General features: G+C 41.0%; 1 protein-coding gene across 1 annotated transcript in view; it reads right to left on the bottom strand.

Moving 5' to 3' along the window:
• ITGA2 (integrin, alpha 2 (CD49B, alpha 2 subunit of VLA-2 receptor)) overlaps positions 1 to 18,644 on the bottom strand; it is a gene marked incomplete at its 5' end in the record, with an annotated part of 111,168 nt that extends 92,524 nt beyond the window's left edge. The window contains 1 exon segment of the mRNA NM_001133288.1: positions 18,452 to 18,644. Coding sequence (NP_001126760.1) covers positions 18,452 to 18,515 — 64 coding nt within the window.
• Positions 18,645 to 19,177: the final 533 nt, after the last annotated feature.

The raw sequence follows: 19,177 nt of genomic DNA, 5'->3' as shown, positions 1-19,177 counted from the left end.
CCAAGACCTGTCAAAAGTGGGGTATCTGATAAATTATCCCAGGAATGGAGTTTATGCTCAAAACCACTGCTCCTTACATGACATGTGAACCATAAGTAAAGCAGCCCTTGAATGAATTGTCTGGGTAACCTATAAAAAATCAAGCCCTGAAATTGTATGAAACTGATAAGGAATTCTAGTACCTCCAGGGCACTGCTTCAATTAGCAATAATCACGCCTCAGATAAACCTCATTTGTCATCACACTGCCACTGCAAAACTTCTAGGGTATTGTCTCAATAGAAGCAAATGAAAATGCTTTATTGCTGGGTGTGGTGGCTCACACCTGTAATTCCAGCACTTCGGGAGGCTGAGGTGGGTGGATCACTTGAGGTCAGGAGTTCGAGACCAGCCTGGCCAACATGGTGAAGCCCCATCTCTACTGAAACTACAAAAATTAGCCCAGTGTGGTGGTACACACCTGTATTCCCAGCTACTCGGGAATCTGAGGCAGGAGAATCGCTTGAACCCGGGAGTTGGAAGTTGCAGTGAGCCAAGATCGCATCACTGCACTCCAGCCTGGACAATAGAGCTGGACTTCATCAAGAAAAAAAAAAAAGAAAAAGAAAAAGAAAAAAAGAAAATGCTTTATGTAGAAAAATATCACCCAAGCCTCAAACTATTTTATCAAATAATTTTTTCTAATATAACGTCTAGCTAAGATAAGCAGGCACCAGGGGAAAGAAGGCAACATAAATGAGAACCAGCACTAACTTTACAAAAGTTGTGAAGGGGACAAGCTAAACTTAAACATTTTAGCAAAGAAATTTAGAAAAGAACCAAATAGAAACTCATAAACTGAGAAATATAATAACCAACATTAAGAACTCAATGAATGTTTTAACTCCAGAATACACACTGTTGAAACAAAAATTAGTAAACCGTAATATAGGATAAAAGAAACTAACCAGAATGAAATGTAGGCAGACATATGGAGGAACAATACAGTAGAGAGAGTAAGAAACATAAAAAATTATAGGATAATCACACTCATGAACATGAATACAAAAATTCTAAACAAAATCCAGCAACCTATGAAAAGAACATGTTGATCAACTTGGGTTTATACCACAAATACCAGGTTTTCATCATATTTTAATATCAATCAGTGTAATTTTCCACATTAATAAAGAAGAAAAATTTATGTAATCACCAATAGATGCAGAAAAATATTTATAAAAGTTAATACTCAATTGTCACTTTAAAAAATCTCTTAGCAATCTGGTGATGAAGGAGAACTGTGTGATAAAAATTCTATACTATTTACTGTACAGTGGTGAAAACAAAAGAACTATATCTATGTGCAACATATAGATTAATCTTACAAATGCAATGTTAAAAAATTCAAAAACAAAATAATATGTATTGTATAATTGTGTGTGTGTATACTTAAAATCTAGCAAAATTAAACCCTCGAGTGTAGATGGTATATTTAACTAGTAGGAGTATAAATGAAAGAAAGGAAATTATTGCCAAAAAAATAAGACTAGAGAAATGGATTTATGATTGGAAAAGAACATACAGGGGACTTCTGGGATCTTGGAAATCTTTTATTTTTATTTTTTTATCTGAGTTGTGGTTACACAATATTTTAAAAAATAATGTGTTAAGCTGTGTTGGGAGACATGCTTCCATGGAGATCTCACACACCTACATATCTGCTGAGTATACCTGAGATGCAAGACCCTGATGACTGTTTACCATAGCATTTCTCAGGGGTGTCTTTGCAGTGAGCAGCTTTGAAGAATGAGGTAACATCTCCCTGTGGGACAAAGAACAGGCTTTGGGACTTGCTACAAAACAGCAGATTCACCAAGCTCAGTGTTCCTTTTCTGTAATGCAACTTACTGCATGTTTAGGCATCTATCCGGGCCCTCTGTGTTGCCCCTGTGTCTTGGTGGGCAAAGGGTATCAACACAGATATGCTGATCAAGTTACTTGCTGTGCAATGAGTAATAAAGGCCTTTGTCTCTTACTCAGAAGTTTCATGTCTTGTGCCAGCATCCGTGAAATAGTAACAAACAAAATTACTAATTCTAAGTAGAGTAAAATGAAACCTAAGCCCTAAAAAGCTGTACATTTACCTTTTATGCATTTGTCTACATGTATGTTACATTTTACAACAAATAAAGGTTTTAAAATTTACTGTATTTGAATTTTGTTTTTTTTCCTTTTTTAATACATCATTTTCTGAGTGCTTACTATGAGCCAGGCTCCTGAAATACAATGATAAATAGGACAGAAGGTAATCTGAAAGAATGTATTCAGTGGGAGAGAGAGTCAAGCTGAAGATAAATTATGGTGTTGCTTTATGAGAACAGAAAAGGGGAACAGAAAAGGGTTTGGGGAAAAAATGATATCTGTACTGTCTTAATACTTTCATTAATCTTGTTACTTGTCAACAGAGCTATCCTAGTTAGACATGTTATGAAAAAGGAAAAACATTTTCAAAGCAAACAAACTCTGTCAAAGAAGTGAAAACAAATTTATCAACTAAAGGAATATTTTAGCAAATTCAGATACACTTACAAATAAAATTATTTTTGCATATACTAATTGGAAAGAAGTAGGAATTTTTCAGCTTGGCCTTCATTCAGAAAGTGTGTCTTTAATCCCGTTACAGTAGCTGTCATATGTGGCTCATAGATTCATCATTCATTGAATAAAATGGTGCCAAGAACCCTTGATACAAGTGAAGATGATATGGGCCTGTCTTCTCAGCTTGCAGTCTGTAAGAGCTATAGCCAAGTTCTGAATGGGTTATTGAAATAGAATGTAACATTGCCATGGAAGGGTCCAAGTGAGGAGTGATACCTAAATTGGATTAGAAGATTGGTAGGGTTCCTAGGGTGCATGAACCTCAGTGAAGTTAAGATTTAAACGATGCACAGAATGGAGGTTGGGGCTAAAGAGTATTCCAGTAAGAGAGGGAGGACATGAACAAAGTCAGGAGCTCCTGGGACTTTGCTTTTTTTGTTTTTTGTTTTTTGTTTTTGAGACAGAGTCTGGCTTTGTCACCCAGGCTGAAGTGCAGTGGCAACAATCTTAGCTCACTGCAACCTCTGCCTCCCAGGTTCAAGCAATTCTCCTGCCTCAGCCTCTCGAGTAGCTGGGATTACAGGAACCCGCCACCACACCTGGCTAATTTTTTTGTATTTTTAGTAGAGACGGGGTTTCACCATGTTGGCCAAGCTGGTCTTGAACTCCTGACCTCAACCTCCCAAAGGGCTGGGATTACAGGCATGAGCCATTGCACTCAGTCTGGGACTTCACTTTTAAAAAGAGCTAAGGCGATAGGTCACTTGAACCATAGCAAAAAAAAAATTATAAAATGACACTAATATATCAAAGCCTGATTATTTGAGGGGCAAAAATTAAATATTGTGTAATAATAAAGGCATTTCTTAATTACCATGACTACTTCCATAAATTTTTAATCATTTTTCAATGTGGCATTAGATTTTCTCATTAGGGCTATTTATTACATTTTTATACTGAAAAAATAATAAAGATTACATAAAAGTGCCCCAATTTCCAAGGCTAAGTTTTTCCTTCCCCTCCTCCACCCAGGGATAAGTACATAGAAAACTAAGTCAATTATTTTGAAATATCTATTTTTATGCACCAGCATTCAGAATATGGTTTAGAAGAGGTTATGAAATCCAGGACGGTTTGGGGTCTCTATTCTAAAAAGCATCTAAGAAGCTGTTGGCTAAAGGACTTGAAGGCAACTGGTAAACAATTTGGAATAGAGTTGTCTGACTGAACTGACCCGAAGCCAGCTTGTGTTCAGTCTGCATTTCTACATGGTATCCATGGAAATGAGATCAGGCCTGCACAAAGACAAACAAAGGCCACCTTCAAATGAATCCGGGAGAATGACAACTGCCAATGTTCAAGGCGTCCATCGGTGCAATAGCTTTGCTCATGCCTTTCAAAACACAATGAAGTAATCTCTTGCACTGACAATACAGTGATTCTTTTATTTCCATTGCTCTGTTTTATTTCCATTTTTTGAACACTCTTTTATTTCCATTGCTCTGTTTAAACATTAACTTCATTTTTATACAGAAAGCTTTTCAGTGGTCAGGGGTTATAGATGGCTTCTGTAGCAAAAACTGTCTCTAGACACTTTAAACTAATAAATGGAAGAATTGCAGTCACCTTTTCAGAACAAGATAATAATGCAGGAATCTTTGCTGACAGAATTGCAAAGTTTCTGTTACCTATTTGGGCAACTGAACAGACAAGTCTCTCAAAGGAAGTAAAATATATTTGAAAATCATTAACTGTCCCAACAGTCTATGGAGCTGAAAACATTAGCCAAATATGCAGTTCAAGTTTATACTGGTTCTAAAATGTAAATTATGTGTTCAAGAGTTAGCAGGCATAGACTGGATAAAACACTTGAATATAAGCACTTTAATCATGACTAACAAAATTAAGGATAGACATCAACTTCTTTTCTAATTTATGATTCAATGAAAATGTTTTAAAATGCTTTGAAAACAACACTAAGTTACAGGGCAAAAAGCTTTCACATTTTACTAGCAAAATCTTTCAGAGACAACACTATTTCTCTGTGATATATGAGACTTATTTCTAACAAGATTATTTTGGGGATCTTTATTAAACTAGATAGAAATAAGGAATTGAAGGCTTAACTGGAGAAACATAAATCTATATTTCTAAAAGAACTTGTTTGTTTTTTAGGAAATCTGACTAAAGCCCTGATATTAATTCTGCCATTGGAATTGGAGTGTTATGTATTACATGCCCTAAAAACAGCTTATTAATTATAACTGCATTAGTGTGAAAAGTATGTTTGAAACCAAAATGTATACATGGGCTCATCAATCTAAGTAGCCACCCTGGAGGACGGGAGGTACCTTTTTCCATACCTCTGCTTTCTTTCCCTCTCTGCATACCTGGATCAACTTCACCTTTCCCTGATTAGTTAATATCCTCTCTATTTCATAGCCCAGAGTCTGCTTTGCCTACCTTCCCATGATCACCTGTAGCTTCTAAGCAGGGGCTCCTTTCTGCCAGAGCTGTTACTGGTGCTGGACACCTAACTTTCTTCCTCTCCTTTCTCTCTGATAATATCCTTTGTATAGTCATCAAAGCTCCTCCCCTTCCCTCGGTTTCTCTTGTGCAATGAATCTCTGCCACATACATATAGCTCGATGCAATTTTAAAACATTACAAGTGTACCATGCAGCACCATAAATAACAGAAATAAAAAAACTCCTTGTAATAATTTTTATGCAAGCCTTTCCCATGTTTGCTTAAAGGCAGCTGCTCCCATTTTACCTCTCTTGCTACTCTCTCCTCCCTTTTACTATCTTACCAAACTTTCTCACACTCTCTACATTTCCTCATCTTCCATTACTCCTCCAGTCACTCTGTTCTGATTTCTCTTTTCTCACTCCATGTAGACTGCCCTTCAAGACTATCAACTTGCTTGACTTCTTTGAAGAAGTTGACCCTATTCACTACCTCTTCCTTCTCCAAATATTTCTGTGCTACCTCAGTTCTTGCACATGTCTTTCTACTTCTCCAGCTGTTCCTACTCTCTCCCTTCACATTTCCTCTTCCTCACCTGACCCTCTAAAGCAGTTCCTTGAGCCATGGCCAAAGCCCTCTTCTAGTCCCTTTGCTCATCTTGTTAATGTCATGTCTTCATTTATTCTCTAGGTGCCAATGACTCCTAAATCTCTATCCCCATCTTACTTTCCTGCCTGTTCCTAACGCCACTACATATAACTATTTGCTAATTAGACATATACATCCAGGTGTACATCCAGATGTCTCAAACTCCATCTGTTGACCTGAACTGATCATCTTTTTCCTCCAACTTGCTCTCCTTCAGCACTGCTTATCTCAGTGAATGGCACAAAATCAACTGACTTGTCCATATCAGAAACCTAAGCATCAGCCTTATCTTCTCCCTCTCTCTCCACCTCCATAGTAAATCAATCATCAAATCCTGTTCATTCTTCTTCTTTAATGCCTTTCCAATAAATCCTCCAGTCTCTTTCCCTCCTGCCACTATCTGAGTTTTTACCACCATCATCTCACAACTGGTCTCCTAAACTAAAACTAAAACCCAAACATATTCTTTCCTAAATGATCTTGGTGCTTTCCACCTGGCCTGCATCCAATCCACTCTCCTCATCTGATCATGTCACTCCCCTGCTCAAGGCCCTTCAAGACCTTTCTATTGTCCTCGGGATAAAACCCCTGCTCTATATCATGATTTACAAGGCCCTTCAAGGTCTGGTGGCTGCAACTCAGCTTTCAGTCTCTGGGAAAAACTTGAATACCACATTGTGGGCATAAGGACCTTCTGTTTTCATTGCATCAGTATCCTATTCAAGAACCTAAACATCTGCCCCAGGAACTAGGAGATGAGTCCTATTGCTAGTTATGTTGCTTGCTTTTCTAGTATCACTTACATCCATTTTAAAAGGTAGAAACTGTACTCCAGGATCTCTGAGGTTCTTCATGGCAAATCTAAATTGTAATGATTCTTACCTGTTTCCATGAAGACATCTCAGGAAGCTCGACACTTCAATGTATCACAATGATATCTCTCCATCCTCTGAATTCAACAAGTTATCTGTACCACTCATTAATTGTGAACACATGACATCTATTATGCTATGGAAACTGATGTTACAGCTCTCTAAGTTATAGAAAATGATATAACCAAGTTTTAAATTATATGAAAATTTTAAAGACACCAAGACATACTATAGTCTTAAATTCCAATAATTCAGAAGTTCAAAGACAACATCAAAGTCCATTTCTTTCCATAAGGCTAACTCCAGTATACTGGCTTTATCCTTAAGCTAGTTGACATCGCAGTTGCAAGATGGCTGTAGTTGTTCCAAATTTCACATATAAACTTGACAATATTTTAACAAATATCTCTCTTAGGAATGAAAATTCCTTTCCCATAAGTCACCTAGCAGATCTCATTGGCCAACCTTGCATTATATGCCCATGGCTAAATCAGACACAGCCCAGATGCCTGGGACCAGCCTAATCACCCTTCAGCATCACCTCAATATTTTAGCTATGCAGAAGAGGATGGTAACTCAATAAATGGACTTCTGCTAGAAAGGAAGATGACAAGGGGCTGAAATTGGTTAAGTATGCTTCAGGGCTGAGACAATTTCCTTTCCCTATGTTTGGATTTGTTTCCAAATAAACTCCAAACTCTCTCAGCCATGTTTCAAGTTTTCTCTGATTCCACCTTGAGCCTAACACACAGCCTTACATAAAGTAGATACCTTATAAGAATATTATCAAGTATTAGTTTTATGAAATTTGCTGTAGCCAGATCAATAAAGCCTCTATGGATCACCTGAAGGGGCACAGGAATCACTGTCATACACACAGTCTATTGTCTCATGATTTGCAATGCTAGGATTCTCCCCTGTAGGCAGCCATTCTTCTGTATGTTCTGCTGGTAAATGATTGGTCACTGTAACAACTGGAAAAAAAGAACTCCACCCACCTTCCATTTCTTTCACTTGCCAATCACAGCAGTGATCTTTCATGGTTTCTCTTATGCTGTGCTAAATCTTTTTTTTTTTTAATCACAAAATGTTTACTTTTATTGCATAATGTTGTCTAATTTTAATTTCTTCCTTTACATATTGTGTAAGCATGTACATATGAGTATTTGCACACACATACACACATATATGTATATGTGTGTACAGATATATACAAACACACACTCTTCATTATTTGGCATTTACAGACACACAAACACCTAAAGCATTATGTATTTTGTTGTGCACCTGAGAGCCTACTTAGCAGAAAGCAAATTTTATTTTACATTCAGCCACTAAGATTTGTTATTGTCTTATCATTATTTTTATTAGTTATAATTGTCATGTAAAATAGCTACAATTATACAAATCAGTATTTTTTTTTTGAAATGTGATGATTTTAAGCAATTCTAAGGGCCACATTTTTTCTTTATTATTATTATTATTATTATTATACTTTAGGCTCTATGGTACATGTGCGCGACGTGCAGGTAAGTTGCATATGTATACATGTGCCATGCTGGTGCGCTGCACCCATCAACTCGTCATCTAGCATTAGGTATATCTCCCAATGCTATCCCTCCCCCCTCCCCCCACCCCACAACAGTCCCCAAAGCGTGATGTTCCCCTTCCTGTGTCCATGTGTTCTCATTGTTCAATTCCCACCTATGAGTGAGAATATGCGGTGTTTGGTTTTTTGTTCTTGCGATAGTTTACTGAGAATGATGATTTCCAATTTCATCCATGTCCCTACAAAGGACATGAACTCATCATTGTTTATGGCTGCATAGTATTCCATGGTGTATATGTGCCACATTTTCTTAATCCAGTCTATGATTGTTGGACATTTGGGTTGGTTCCAAGTCTTTGCTATTGTGAATAATGCTGCAATAAACATACGTGTGCATGTGTCTTTATAGCAGCATGATTTATAGTCCTTTGGGTATATACCCAGTAATGGGATGGCTGGGTCAAATAGAATTTCTAGTTCTAGATCCCTGAGGAATCGCCACACTGACTTCCACAAGGGTTGAACTAGTTTACAGTCCCACCAACAGTGTAAAAGTGTTCCTATTTCTCCACATCCTCTCCAGCACCTGTTGTTTCCTGACTTTTTAATGATCGCCATTCTAACTGGTGTGAGATGGTATCTCATTGTGGTTTTGATTTGCATTTCTCTGATGGCCAGTGATGGTGAGCATTTTTTCATGTGTTTTTTGGCTGCATAAATGTCTTCTTTTGAGAAGTGTCTGTTCATATCCTTCACCCACTTTTTGATGGGGTTGTTTGTTTTTTTCCTGTAAATTTGTCGGAGTTCATTGTAGATTCTGGATGTTAGCCCTTTGTCAGATGAGTAGGTTGCGAAAATTTTCTCCCATTTTGTAGGTTGCCTGTTCACTCTGATGGTAGTTTCCTTTGCTGTGCAGAAGCTCTTTAGTTTAATTAGATCCCATTTGTCAATTTTGGCTTTTGTTGCCATTGCTTTTGGTGTTTTAGACATGAAGTCCTTGCCCATGCCTATGTCCTGAATGGTAATGCCTAGGTTTTCTTCTAGGGTTTTTATGGTTTTAGGTCTAACATTTAAGTCTTTAATCCATCTTGAATTGATTTTTGTATAAGGTGTAAGGAAGGGATCCAGTTTCAGCTTTCTCCATATGGCTAGCCAGTTTTCCCAGCACCATTTATGAAATAGGGAATCCTTTCCCCATTTGTTGTTTTTGTCAGGTTTGTCAAAGATCAGATAGTTGTAGATATGTGGCATTATTTCTGACGGCTCTGTTCTGTTCCATTGATCTATATCTCTGTTTTGGTACCAGTACCATGCTGTTTTGGTTACTGTAGCCTTGTAGTATAGTTTGAAGTCAGGTAGTGTGATGCCTCCAGCTTTGTTCTTTTGGCTTAGGATTGACTTGGCGATGCGGGCTCTTTTTTGGTTCCATATGAACTTTAAAGTAGTTTTTTCCAGTTCTGTGAAGAAAGTCATTGGTAGCTTGATGGGGATGGCATTGAATCTGTAAATTACCTTGGGAAGGATGGCCATTTTCATGATATTGATTCTTCCTACCCATGAGCATGGAATGTTCTTCCATTTGTTTGTATCCTCTTTTATTTCCTTGAGCAGTGGTTTGTAGTTCTCCTTGAAGAGGTCCTTCACATCCCTTGTAAGTTGGATTCCTAGGTATTTTATTCTCTTTGAAGCAATTGTGAATGGGAGTTCACTCATGATTTGGCTCTCTGTTTGTCTGTTATTGATGTATAAGAATGCTTGTGATTTTTGTACATTGATTTTGTATCCTGAGACTTTGCTGAAGTTGCTTATCAGCTTAAGGAGATTTTGGGCTGAGACAATGGGGTTTTCTAGATATACTATCATGTCATCTGCAAACAGGGACAATTTGACTTCCTCTTTTCCTAATTGAATACCCTTGATTTCCTTCTCCTGCCTAATTGCCTTGGCCAGAACTTCCAACACTATGTTGAATAGAAGTGGTGAGAGAGGGCATCCCTGTCTTGTGCCAGTTTTCAAAGGGAATGCTTCCAGTTTTTGCCCATTCAGTATGATATTGGCTGTGGGTTTGTCATAAATAGCTCTTATTATTTTGAGATACATCCCATCAATACCTAATTTATTGACAGTTTTTAGCATGAAGGGTTGTTGAATTTTGTCAAAGGCCTTTTCTGCATCTGTTGAGATAATCATGTGGTTTTTGTCTTTGGTTCTGTTTATATGCTGGATTACATTTATTGATTTGCATATATTGAACCAGCCTTGCATCCCAGGGATGAAGCCCACTTGATCATGGTGGATAAGCTTTTTTGATGTGCTGCTGGATTCTGTTTGCCAGTATTTTATTGAGGATTTTTGCATCAATGTTCATCAAGGATATTGGTCTAAAATTCTTTTTTTGTTGTGTCTCTGCCAGGCTTTGGTATCAGGATGATGCTGGCCTCATAAAATGAGTTAGGGAGGATTCCCTCTTTTTCTATTGATTGGAATAGATTCAGAAGGAATGGTACCAGCTCCTCCTTGAACCTCTGGTAGAATTCGGCTGTGAACCCATCTGGTCCTGGACTTTTTTTGGTTGGTAAGCTATTGATTATTGCCATAATTTCAGCTCCTGTTATTGGTCTATTCAGAGATTCAACTTCTTCCTGGTTTAGTCTTGGGAGGGTGTATGTGTTGAGGAATTTATCCATTTCTTCTAGATTTTCTAGTTTATTTGCATAGAGGTGTTTGTAATATTCTCTGATGGTAGTTTGTATTTCTGTGGGATCGGTGGTGATGTCCCCTTTATCATTTTTTATTGCATCTATTTGATTCTTCTCTCTTTTTTTCTTTATTAATCTTGCTAGTGGTCTATCAATTTTGTTGATCCTTTCAAAAAACCAGCTCCTGGATTCATTTATTTTTTGAAGGGTTTTTTGTGTCTCTATTTCCTTCAGTTCTGCTCTGATTTTAGTTATTTCTTGCCTTCTGCTAGCTTTTGAATGTGTTTGCTCTTGCTTTTCTAGTTCTTTTAATTGTGATGTTAGGGTGTCAATTTTGGATCTTTCCTGCTTTCTCTTGTGGGCATTTAGTGCCATAAATTTCCCTCTACACACTGCTTTGAATGCATCCCAGAGATTCTGGTATGTTGTGTCTTGGTTCTCGTTGGTTTCAAAGAACCTCTTTATTTCTGCCTTCATTTCGTTATGTACCCAGTAGTCATTCGGGAGCAGGTTGTTCAGTTTCCACGTAGTTGAGCAGTTTTGAGTGAGATTCTTAATCCTGAGTTCTAGCTTGATTGCACTGTGATCTGAGAGATAGTTTGTTATAATTTCTGTTCTTTAACATTTATTGAGGAGAGCTTTACTTCCAAGTATATGGTCAATTTTGGAATAGGTGTGGTGTGGTGCTGAAAAAAATGTATATTCTGTTGATTTGGGGTGGAGAGTTCTGTAGATGTCTATTAGGTCTGCTTGGTGCAGAGCTGAGTTCAATTCCTGGGTAGCCTTGTTGACTTTCTGTCTCGTTGATCTGTCTAATATTGACAGTGGGGTGTTAAAGTCTCCCATTATTAATGTGTGGGAGTCTAAGTCTCTTTGTAGGTCATTCAGGACTTGCTTTATGAATCTGGGTGCTCCTGTATTGGGTGCATACATATTTAGGATAGTTAGCTCTTCTTGTTGAATTGATCCCTTTACCATTATATAATGGCCTTGTCTCTTTTGATCTTTGTTGGTTTAAAGTCTGTTTTATCAGAGACTAGGATTGCAACCCCTGCCTTTTTTTGTTTTCCATTTGCTTGGTAGATCTTCCTCCATCCTTTTATTTTGAGCCTATGTGTGTCTCTGCACGTGAGATGGGTTTCCTGAATACAGCACACTGATGGGTCTTGAGTCTTTATCCAATTTGCCAGTCTGTGTCTTTTAATTGGAGCATTTAGTCCATTTACATTTAAAGTTAATATTGTTATGTGTGAATTTGATCCTGTCATTATGATGTTAGCTGCTTATTTTGCTCGTTAGTTGATGCAGTCTCTTCCTAGTCTTGATGGTCTTTACATTTCGATATGATTTTGCAGTGGCTGGTACCGGTTGTGCCTTTCCATGTTTAGCGCTTCCTTCAGGAGCTCTTTTAGGGCAGGCCTGGTGGTGACAAAATCTCTCAGCATTTGCTTGTCTGTAAGGTATTTTATTTCTCCTTCACTTATGAAGCTTAGTTTGGCAGGATATGAAATTCTGGGTTGAAAATTCTTTTCTTTAAGAATGTTGAATATTGGCCCCCACTCTCTTCTGGCTTGTAGGGTTTCTGCCGAGAGATCCGCTGTTAGTCTGATGGGCTTCCCTTTGATGGTAACCCGACCTTTCTCTCTGGCTGCCCTTAACATTTTTTCCTTCATTTCAACTTTGGTGAATCTGACAATTATGTGTCTTAGAGTTGCTCTTCTCGAGGACTATCTTTGTGGCGTTCTCTGTATTTCCTGAATCTGAATGTTGGCCTGCCTTGCTAGATTGGGGAAGTTCTCCTGGATAATATCCTGCAGAGTGTTTTCCAACTTGTTTCCATTCTCCCCGTCACTTTCAGGTACACCAATCAGACGTAGATTTGGTCTTTTCACATAGTCCCACATTTCTTGGAGGCTTTGCTCGTTTCTTTTTATTCTTTTTTCTCTAAACTTCCCTTCTCGCTTCATTTCATTCATTTCATCTTCCAGGGCTGATACCCTTTCTTCCATTTGACCACATCGGCTCCTGAGGCTTCTGCATTCTTCACGTAGTTCTCGAGCCTTGGTTTTCAGCTCCATCAGCTCCTTTAAGCACTTCTCTGTATTGGTTATGCTAGTCACACATTCTTCTAAATTTTTTTCAAAGTTTTCAACTTCTTTGCCTTTGGTTTGAATATCCTCCCATAGCTCGGAGTAATTTGATCGTCTGAAGCCTTCTTCTCTCAGCTCGTCAAAGTCATTCTCCGTCCAGCTTTGTTCTGTTGCTGGTGAGGAACTGCGTTCCTTTGGAGTAGGACAGGTACTCTGCTTTTTAGAGTTTCCAGTTTTTCTGCTCTGTTTTTTCCCCATCTTTGTGGTTTTATCTACTTTTGGTCTTTGATGATGGTGATGTACAGATGGGTTTTTGGTGTGGATGTCCTTTCTGTTAGTTTTCCTTCTAACAGACAGGACCCTCAGCTGCAGGACTGTTGGAGTACCTGGCCGGCCCTGTGAGGTGTCAGTCTGCCCCTGCTGGGGGGTGCCTCCCAGTTAGGCTGCTCGGGGGTCATGGTCAGGGACCCACTTGAGGAGGCAGTCAGCCCGTTCTCAGATCTCCAGCTGCGTGCTGGGAGAACCACTGCTCTCCTCAAAGCTGTCAGACAGGGACATTTAAGTCTGCAGAGGTTACTGCTGTATTTTTGTTTCTCTGTGCCCTGCCCCCAGAGGTGGAGCCTACAGAGGCAGTCAGGCCTCCTTGAGCTGTGGTGGGCTCCACCCAGTTCAAGCTTCCAGGCTGCTTTGTTTACCTAATCGAGCCTGGGCAATGGCGGGGGCCCCTCCCCCAGCCTCGCTGCCGACTTGCTGTTTGATCTCAGACTGCTGTGCTAGCAATCTGCGAGACTCCGTGGACGTAGGACCCTCTGAGCCAGGTGCGGGCTATACTCTCCTGGGGCACCGTTTCCTAAGCCCGTCGGAAAAGCACAGTATTCGGGTGGGAGTGGCCCGATTTTCCAGGTGCCGTCTGTCACCCCTGGAAAGGGAACTCCCTGACCCCTTGCGCTTCCCAAGTGAGGCAATGCCTCGCCCCTGCTTCGGCTGGTGCACGGTGCACTCACCCACTGACCTGCGCCCACTGTCTGGCACTCCCTAGTGAGATGAACACGGTACCTCAGATGGAAATGCAGAAATCACCCATCTTCTGCGTCGCTCGCGCTGGGAGCTGTAGACCGGAGCTGTTCCTATTCGGCCATCTTGGCTCCTCCCCCCTAAATCTTTTAGTAATATCCCAAGCTGAGCCGTGTTGGTAGTCAAGACTTATGGCTTTAGTGGTAGAATTTATGTGATGCCTGGACACTTTTGGCCCCAAATATTTTCCCCATTCTTCCCGAAATTCTTGACTTTATACACATTGACTGAACATATGTCTTTATTTTGCTGAATGTCTAAAATTCCATCATGAGAAGCTCATCTCTTTACATTAACAAGCTTCTACCTTTTAATATCTCCAGGGCTGTCAGCACATGAAGACAGGGAGTAGTCATCATCCACTTTGGAAGGAATTTAACTGACACAGCTGCTCACAGCCACTAACTCTTGACGTTGAAATCTGCCTGTCTTGGTGATCATCCCACAGGGTGGTATGGGGTATGTAACACTGGAATTTTAATTTTAGGAAAGTGGGGAGGCAGTGATAATATTTAAGCAATCACTTCCAAACCAGACCATACAACAGAAATATATGAGCCATTGTAAATACTGAATCCTGAACCCCGGTCCATAAATTTAAGTCAAACAGTGGCTCAGGACCTAGTATTAAGAGAGCAAAGCTTAGCTGAGGTTGGGCAGGTATAACTGCTAAGCCATAGGGGAGCAAAGTTACTTTATCAGAGGGCGGCCTAAGTCCATTAAGGGGCTGAGGATGAGACCAGAGAGGTGGTTTAGGGTGGGACCCAGCAAAGGTAGGTTACCTCAAGCTTTCCTTTTTGTTGCAAAAGTAAAAGTTCTCTACTTTATAATTTTGCTTGGGATTGACCCTTCTAGCATTGGATAATGGTCAGTTGCAAAGAGATGAGTGAAAAGGGGTGAAAGCAACAATGCAATGAAGGCAAAGGGAGTATTTGGAAAATATTTTCACACCAAATATGGTATGATCAGGTATAGTCATAACAAAGAATGGTGTATATAGATGGCTTTAGAGTGTGTACATGTGTGGGCATATGTGTGGTGTGTGTGTGTGAATGTGTATTTGTGTTCGGGAAAGCGTACGGTAAAGAAAAGATTGGATAGGTAGAATGTACCTTTTTATGACATGCCAAGAAATTGTCACTTTACCCTACCTGAGATGGGGAGCCACTAACATTTGAAACAAAGCAGTAATTGGATACGTACAAGTGTCTTAGAAAGATATCATTGGTGAAAATGAAGAGAATGGGTTGGAGAGATAAGAAAAGAAAATCCAGTTTAAAAGTTACATACAGACATAAGATGAGGGACTGACTGGGTGGCAGGAGTTGCATGGATGGGAGGAGAGCCAAGAGAATTTGGAGAGTGGCTGTGAGGTTGAAAATATGGGGACAAATTCCTGGCTTTCATGTTTGTGTGATAATAATACTGCCATTAAACAATGGTAGTCAATAGAGGAGAAAATTCTGGAGGACACGTATTAAATTCAGTTTTGGAAATGTTGAATCTGGCTTACTTACAGACTGTCTAGCTGGAGAAATTTGGTGGCTGATGGAAATACTGATCTGGAACTCAGAAGGGGAGGCTGGCTGGAGATAGTGACTTGTGCAGGGAATGGACCCAGAGACAATCTGCAGAATGAAGAGGAGGATTCAGGATGAAACTCTGCAAACACCAACAAGGAAAGAGCCTGTGAAGGAGATGACAGGAGAGCAGTGAGGAAAGGAGGAGAAAAACAGGAAGAGAACAGAAGCCAGAAGTACAGGATGTTTCAGGAGGAAATTAAATATCAAAAGAAATATTTTTTTACAATAAGAAAAATTAGAATATTTACAAACTGAGGGGAAGTTAAATTAGGGAGAGAATTTGAAGACATGCACTGAAGAGGGATGAGTGCTGGGGCAGGGTTTCAGGGATAGTAAGAAAAGATGTGGTCTAGAACCTGGGTGGAAGGACTATCCTTGACCTGTGAACATACTGGAGAAAATACGTGATGGCCTTCATTTCAAAATTACATTTGCCTTCTGCTAAGGGCCTATATTTAGTTTATAGATTATCTAGGCCTCTTATGTTCTCTCTTTTTCATCCTCAGACTGCCCACTTACCATTTTCATGGTATTAAGCACTTAGAAATGAGCAATGAAAGGTGATAAATATGGGACTAAACTATGAGTACAGTTTCTTCTTAAGCACCTGTGAAAAGGTTTCTGGAAAGCAAATTTGAATGTAAGTGTTAAAATAAGATTTGAAGGTGATATGTTTTTAAAGTGGTTTGCATGTATGCTAGAGATGATACAAGATATCTAAACACACATGTGTTTTATACATATTAACAGGTATAGTATGTATATTGTGTATATACAATTGTATATACATAATCACAGCATATTGTATACTCAAAGAACAGGTTTTCTCTTAATTTAAGATCATCATAATAAAGCTCTGTCACATACATAGCTTTTAAATTTGAATTTCTGTATGTGATATTATGTAATTGTACATACATATAATTTTATAATAGTTATATGTGTGTGTGTAATGATAGTGAATGAGAAATTTTATACAGGTAGGGTAATGCCATACAAAATTTCAGATACTACTGAGCTAGAGATTTCACTTATTCATGTTAACCTGGGATTCTCATGGTATCAAAAAATGATGCTGCTTCTCCAGGAACCTCAAGTGATATCACAAATAAGCGAGCTTTCTTATGATGATCTTAAATTAAGAGAAAACCTGTTCCTTGAGTATACAAATGACTGGAGTAGGAGGAGGGAATAAATGCACAAAACTTTTGCAGATGTTATTTTCGATCATCTCTGCTTGCTTGCCCTGAGGTGTCCTTATTAACTCCAGGTTAAGTCTCTGTTCCTGACTTCATGGCTTGCAGCGCTGCATTTCATAAAAGTGTTTCTCACTGCTCTTTACGTAACAAGTCTCAACACTTCAAAGATAAGAAAATGACATTATGTTTCCATAGCTTATTTTAATACTGGGTAATTACAGAGAGATGAAAAGCTTGGGTTTATATTTCTGTTAGCTCTAGTTGTATTCCAGAGACTCATTTTCAATGTCAAGTACAACTTTACCTGAAATCCGTAGATTAGGGTTGGTGGCCCCTCAAAACAACTCATCTGGTTCCCGGAGAAAGTATCTGAGGCACCCAATACAGGTGAGACAGAAAACCTAAGATGCCCATTCTCTGCTGGGGCTGGGGACAGTGGTGCTATTTCTCTCTTATCTCTGACCTGGAGAAAATGTCACCAGGTTGACGTGGACTAGGATTCATTCCTCCACAATAAAGAATAGCAAGTGGCTGAATGTCAGTCTCAAAGGAGGACAGCTTAGGAAATATTTATCTTCTTTGTAAAAAAAGAAAAAAAAAACACACACTTTAAAATCAGAGACAACTTTTTTGTTTTGTTTTGATCGCTGTTCAAACTACAATATACAAACGTGTCTCCTTCTCCCTCCAAATAAACTAAAATTCTTAAATTTGACCACACTCTAGCTCTGCTTAATGGTCAGGGAAAAAGTACTCACGCGATGGTCCCACAAAAGTTCCCCACCCCAGCCTTGTTTCCTCCTTTTAGTGTAAAAGAACTCAGGAGGTGGGCGGGCCCCACCGCCACAGCACTACAGTTAGAGCGGCTGCTCCGGCTTATTCTCTCATTGCGGCATCTAGGATCCAGAAGTGAAAAGAACTTTTCCTAGCCTAAGTTTACATTCGTCGAATAGACAATGTTACAACAATAAGAGGAAGGCAGAGGGGAAGGAAGAATTCCCCTCTGCCAAGTATTTAAGTGGCGCTTGGTTTATTCCAAGTCCCCCCTGGGAAGAAACACAGCGCTTCGTCCTCAAGTAAGAAATAGAGGCATTATGCACATCCTTGGGTTGAAAAATAAGCATTCTGGGGCTCGCAGGCTTCTGCAAAGCCAGCAAGCACAGCGCTGGGGAACTGCAGGCTTCTGCAAAGCCAGCAAGCACAGCGCTGGGGAGCTGCAGGCCGCCATCAGCACTGGATTCCGGGTTTCCCTGGTCTCTGGTAGGCGCGGCACCTGTCTGAGCCAGGGGAAGTTGGGCTGCAGGACTCGTGGTCTCCAGGACACCCGCGGATCCCCACACTGTCCATGCCTGAGTGCGTGCGTGTCTCTCTCTGTGTGTGTGTGTGTGTGTGTGTGTGTGTGTGTGAGCGTGTGTGTACCTAAAACAAAGCACTCACTGAGATGACTTTGGAGGGTGCCTAATAGACAGGGCGAGACGCGCCTAATGGGGACGCAAGGCCTGGGAGAGCAGGAAGGGGACTAAGAAGTATCCCTTTCCAATCAGGTCCTGGTGTCTGGAAGCCCGAGTCCACGTGGAATCCGAGGGAACACACACGGAGCTCGCTCCCTAGTTCCGCCCAATCCCTCCAGCGAGCCCCAGGGACCCGCGCGGGTCCCTCCTGCAGCGGATGCAGAGCGAAATCCCCGCTTACCTTGACTGAGCGCTAACACCAGCAACAGCGGCAGCGGCGCGGCCCCTGTCCGTCCTGGCCCCATCCTGGGTCTGACCGGGGGACCGTAGTTGCGCTGGGTTTGCAGAGGTTTGCAGAGGATACCCTTGGCCGAGGGATACAAGAACCTGCACACTCTAAAAGCTGTTCAGAGGGCTTCTCTCCCCCGCCCGGTGAGAGCAGGGAAAAGTTTCTGGGCAGCTCCTGCAGCGTCGAGGGCCCGCCCCGGCCCGCCCCTCCTGATTCCGCAAACTCCGGATCTGCTCCGGCCGCGCCCCGCCCCACCCCGGCCCCGCGGCCCCGCGGGCTGCGCCTCGGCTCGTCTACACCCGGGGCACCGCACCTTGGCTCCCGTACAGCGGCCCAGCCCCGGCAGCCTGGAGGCGGTGGGGATGGGGATGGCGTCCTGGCAGGCTTTCCTACCCTGGACGGGACGGGTGGGCACATCCGACGGGCGAGCGCCTGCCCTGGCACCACTCCGCCTCCGCAGCCTGTCGCCAGCACGCAGGAGATGCCCCAGTCCGCGGGAGAACGTGGCCCCTCTGCAGCCCTTGGCAGCGCCCGGCTCCTGGCAGCGGGTGCCGAGGGCACTAGCCCTAAACCACAGTGCCTAGGGGCTGCGCGGTGCGTCCCTTTCTCTGTTTTTCCTAAGTGGGTGGAGAAAGGGACAAACATAAGTGCAGAATGACCAGGTTAGAAACCAACTCA

Source organism: Pongo abelii, chromosome 4 (genome assembly GCF_028885655.2).
Source record: "Pongo abelii isolate AG06213 chromosome 4, NHGRI_mPonAbe1-v2.0_pri, whole genome shotgun sequence".
NCBI classification, from domain to species: Eukaryota; Metazoa; Chordata; class Mammalia; order Primates; family Hominidae; genus Pongo; species Pongo abelii.
This window is presented reverse-complemented; position numbering and strand designations above follow the sequence as displayed.